This window comes from Pterocles gutturalis, unplaced genomic scaffold (genome assembly GCF_000699245.1).
Source record: "Pterocles gutturalis isolate BGI_N339 unplaced genomic scaffold, ASM69924v1 scaffold17014, whole genome shotgun sequence".
Lineage (NCBI taxonomy): Eukaryota > Metazoa > Chordata > Aves > Pterocliformes > Pteroclidae > Pterocles > Pterocles gutturalis.
In genome coordinates, this window is record NW_010128538.1 from 28,938 (window position 1) to 33,256 (window position 4,319).

The 4,319-nt window shown below is 38.8% G+C and overlaps 1 protein-coding gene across 1 annotated transcript in view; it reads left to right on the plus strand.

The window, feature by feature from the left end:
- CNDP1 (carnosine dipeptidase 1 (metallopeptidase M20 family)) overlaps positions 1-447 on the plus strand; it is an 11,743-nt gene extending 11,296 nt beyond the window's left edge. The window contains exon 11 of the mRNA XM_010079667.1: positions 342-447. Coding sequence (XP_010077969.1) covers positions 342-447 — 106 coding nt within the window. The remainder of the gene's footprint in view (positions 1-341) is intronic.
- The last annotated feature ends 3,872 nt before the right edge of the window (positions 448-4,319 follow it).

Genomic DNA, 4,319 nt, shown 5'->3' on the forward strand with positions numbered 1-4,319 from the left:
GTTGTCTGAACATTTGTGCAGGTTCTCAGTCAAGTCATGCTGAGCTCCAGGAACTGAAGAATCCTACAATAATTCTCAAACTATTTTTGTTGTTCTTCAGTATAACCTCAAACCTTATGGCTACAGACAATAGTAATTAGGGGACATAACCCTGCAAAAAGTTTCCTCAGTGAATCCTTCAGAGGAATGCCAGTGGCAGGATGTCCAGAATTTCTGTGTGCTTGGTCCTTTTTTCGAGTGACCAATCTTGCAAATTCCTCTGAAAGCTTCACCAGACTATGCCACTAATTTGAAGAGCAAAACAGCCTGACAGGACTCCATGATCTTTCTTTCCTTCATAGACACAACTACATTGAAGGAACCAAAGTGTTTGCAGCCTTTTTCCTGGAGATATCAAAGCTACATCAGCACTTACATGAAACTTCCACTGTGGAGACTAACAACTGATAGACCATCGCAAAAAAATCAGCAATGCACTTTTTCAGTCTTAAGCTTTCTAACCGCCTGATCTGGAACACCATATAAATTGCATATTCAGTGGGTATGAATTGATGGAAAAAATAAATGTCATGCTACCACTTGCTGTACTACTAAATGGCAAGCATTTGTGATCTGATCAATCAAGTGATCTTATCCTTAACGCTATAAAATAGGGCTAGGGATAATGCATTACTGCTGAGTGGATATGTTACATTTTGGTTTTAAAAATCAGGGCAAAGGGAATTTTGACATCTGTTTTATTAAAATTACTCCTGTTTTGTAGTATTGCCATGTTCATGCTGCCCAGTTCATATTCCAGTTTCCGAATGAGCAATACACAATAGTGTTGCTTCCTCCTAACTATATATAAAATTTCACTATTTAATTATTTGAAGAAAGGTCCACTATCATGTTAATCTCTTCCCTGTCCTTCACAGAAGGCTGTAAATAGGGAATGCAGTACAACTGGCTTGCTGAATTTGATGCAGAAACTTACCTATGAACATTTACTGATGGGAATAATCTCTGCAATAGTAAATAAACATTTCCAAGTCTGGATTCTGCCTTTTTCTTTCAATTTGATCTACATCTCCTCTCATTGTGCTGTGAGCACAGTACTAAAAAATCACTACATAATGTTTCCTTAATATGACTTCGTTTTTGTACAACAGAAAAGTTTTTGTAAACATCTGTTCTGGCCAAAGTCTGTCACTGGAAGGGTGTTCTTACACCCATTTGGCAACTGGTGGTTGCAATTACTTTTAAAGCATCAGTTTACACTGATAAATAAAAAGACCAATGATGTATTTTGAAATTAAAGCAATAGTTGAGATTTCTGTTCACTGTTTAGGCAGAACACCTGGCACAATTATGCAATTCAAATCTATATTTTTTTATTTCAAAATGTGATTTTTTTCTTAGAACGTGCAGTTATGCACACATAACCAAAGTGACTGAGCTAGATTTAAACAATCTAGTGTTATCCCTACTGTTAAAACAAATGTTATTAAATTACAGAAATTAGTTGGTATCTTTCCTTTTTCTCCTGACAAAAAAGTGCAAGAATAAAGCTGATTAAGGGCATGAGGTGTGGATGTGGAGTCTATGGAAGGGAATATTGTACCACAGATGACTTGTATGAATAGCTGATGTGGAAAGCTATCAGGGCCTTGGCTGAATTTAAAAATATAAACAAACAAGCTTCTGATTTTTAGTAGCTCCACTGAAATTCATGGGAGCTGGACATAAAGACAGCTGGCCTTTTAAGAGGTCTGGGAGCAGTAATAATCTGGGATACTTAGGTTTCAAACCAAGTTCTCAATAAACACCCATTTTCAAACTTCTCTGAGTTGTGAGGCACTCAGTTCAGCTGGTAAGAGCTAAGTAAGGATGTTGGCTGTTGGCACCATTCAAGGGGAAAAGGAGGATCCAGCCCAGTGTCTCTTAATTGTCCTGGCTCTGCAGACTGGGTAACTGCAGTGTAGATTTTGGTGCCCATATCAAGAGAGAGGACTCCAAGACATGGACCAAGCCTTCAAAATCAGAAAACTCCAGTTTGCATGTCATCAGCTTGCAGAACTGGCCCTCTACAGTCTCCCAGCTCCCTTTGCCTATTTAAACCATTTAGGAACCAGCATGGTAAGGAACACTGCAGGGGAGAGCACTCTGGCACCTGTACAGAACTTGGGGCAGACTGGTCAATGCTTAAAAGCTATTGCTCTATAAAGGTAAGGCATTGAATTTTGCTGAAGTATTTAAGGACACACAATTGATGTAAAACATTGTTTGCAATCTCCTGTTTTGCAGTGGCTTTACAAAGTGACTTCATCACTGAAAGAAGAGCTGCTCATAAATACAACCCTTTTGACAGAAGAGTGTAGAAAGCTTGGCGAGGTAGTGGAGGTGCAGTTTTCCTCATGCAAGAGTTATGGAGCCTGTGTTTCTAGGATTAAATCTGCTTTGGAAAACACTGTAATCCATGCTGGCTATAGGTTCTACAACATTAAGAAGTGCAACTGAAGGTGGATTTATACTATATGTATTTTTTTCTGTTGATCTTTGGAAGGGCAAATAAAATACAAAGTCAACAAAGACAGCATCATTTTATAAGCACAAACATTATTGCAGCAGTGCAGTAAAATAAGGTTCAGTTCTGAAATAGCCATTTACTGTCAAGTTAAAACTATGTGTGTGAAACCAATTAATTATGCAGACAATCTTCACATCTTCTTCAGTCGCAGAAGAGAGAAATAGCAGACAACTTCAATTTCAGATTCTCCTGGCCATGAAAGAAAGCAGTGGAGAAGCCACTCCTGCACTTGGGGGATATCCAGAGCTACTTTTCCTCTGAGATCAAGACAGGGCATCCCTCTGTCATCCTGACCTTTTTTTTTTTTTTTCTGGTGTGTACCATCTCATCAGCCCTTGGGGTGGGGGGTGGAATTAGTGTGCATTTTTTTAAGGGTACGTATTGTAACACCATTTCTAGCAATGTTACTTCTAGGTTGCATTAACACCTATTTTTTTGCTGCAGTAAGTTAAAGATAACTCTAAAATAATAGTGTTAGAAATAGGATTCAAGTTTGCTTCTATTTCTTAGCCTTATTCTAGATACGCCATATCCCATGTCAGAGCAAAAGTTCTTCTTAATAGTGCTACAAGTTCAAATTACAAATGCTATAATATGTTTATTAGCACAGTTTACATGAAGTCACTTGTCAGTGTAAATTGGACTGGTTAAATTTTATTCTAGGCTGATTTTTACACTGTGATAAAGGTCTTGTTAACTTGTGTTTACTTCAGGGTACCTCTTCAAAGTGAAACCCAAGTACTGTTTGTTTCACCTACCATCATACTCGGTATAATCATATAAGTGGATGCTTCGCTGGTTAAACCTAGCCAGGTAGTAAGAAAATAACTTTGTGGGGATGTCCAACAGCAGCATCTATACCTTTGAGAGCTTGATTTGAGGCATCAAGACTTGGATGTCTAATGCCATTGGGGATGTCCTACAGTACCTGAGAAATACACCCCAAGGATGGCAGACACAACTCAAGCCCTCTGTGAACATGGCCAGTGGAGCAGCAGCTGGTTGAACGGAGCACCCCAGGACACGTCTAATAGCACTAGGTGCCTATACATGGTATTTCCCTGGTACATTGTTCCAAGTCTTCCCTCGTATAGGCTATACATCCATGTTGTACGGAAACAAATGCTAAAGGGTCATGTGAAAGAAATTGGAACATTTTAATTTCCAGTGTGCTTAAATGTGAAAGTTGGTTTTTATATTAAATAAATACAGTTTTTAATCCTTAAGTAATGTCTCAAAAGAGAAGACTAAAAATGTGGCAGTCAGCTAACATCATGGAGAATGAGTAAAATAAGATGCTGACCACAGGAGATGAAGGCATAGAGATATGAATAGCCTTCTGAGACTAAGAACTGATCAGGTCACCATCTGCTTAGCATATGAAAGTAGAAGATAGGCTTACATAGTTATGGTTTTCCTTTTCAGTAATATTGCTCCCAATCAGCTTGACTTTGACTCCTGTTAGTTATTCCTCTCAGGATACGGCATCTAGCTTGTTTGACACAATGTTATATAATGCATTGCTAGTTAAGGATGTCCACAGTCCATGTTTGGAGAGGGAAGATTGTACAACCGTGCCTTTACCGGTGACACAGGAGCCTGTGCCACAGCTGGTGCCAGTGAGGAGCCACAGTCCCCTTGTTCCTGCTGGAAACTTCCACCTGCATGTAATACATAAAGTTAAAATCCTGATGCATGAAAAAAGTACTGAACACAATCTTCTAATTTTATAGATGCTGTTTAGTCTCCC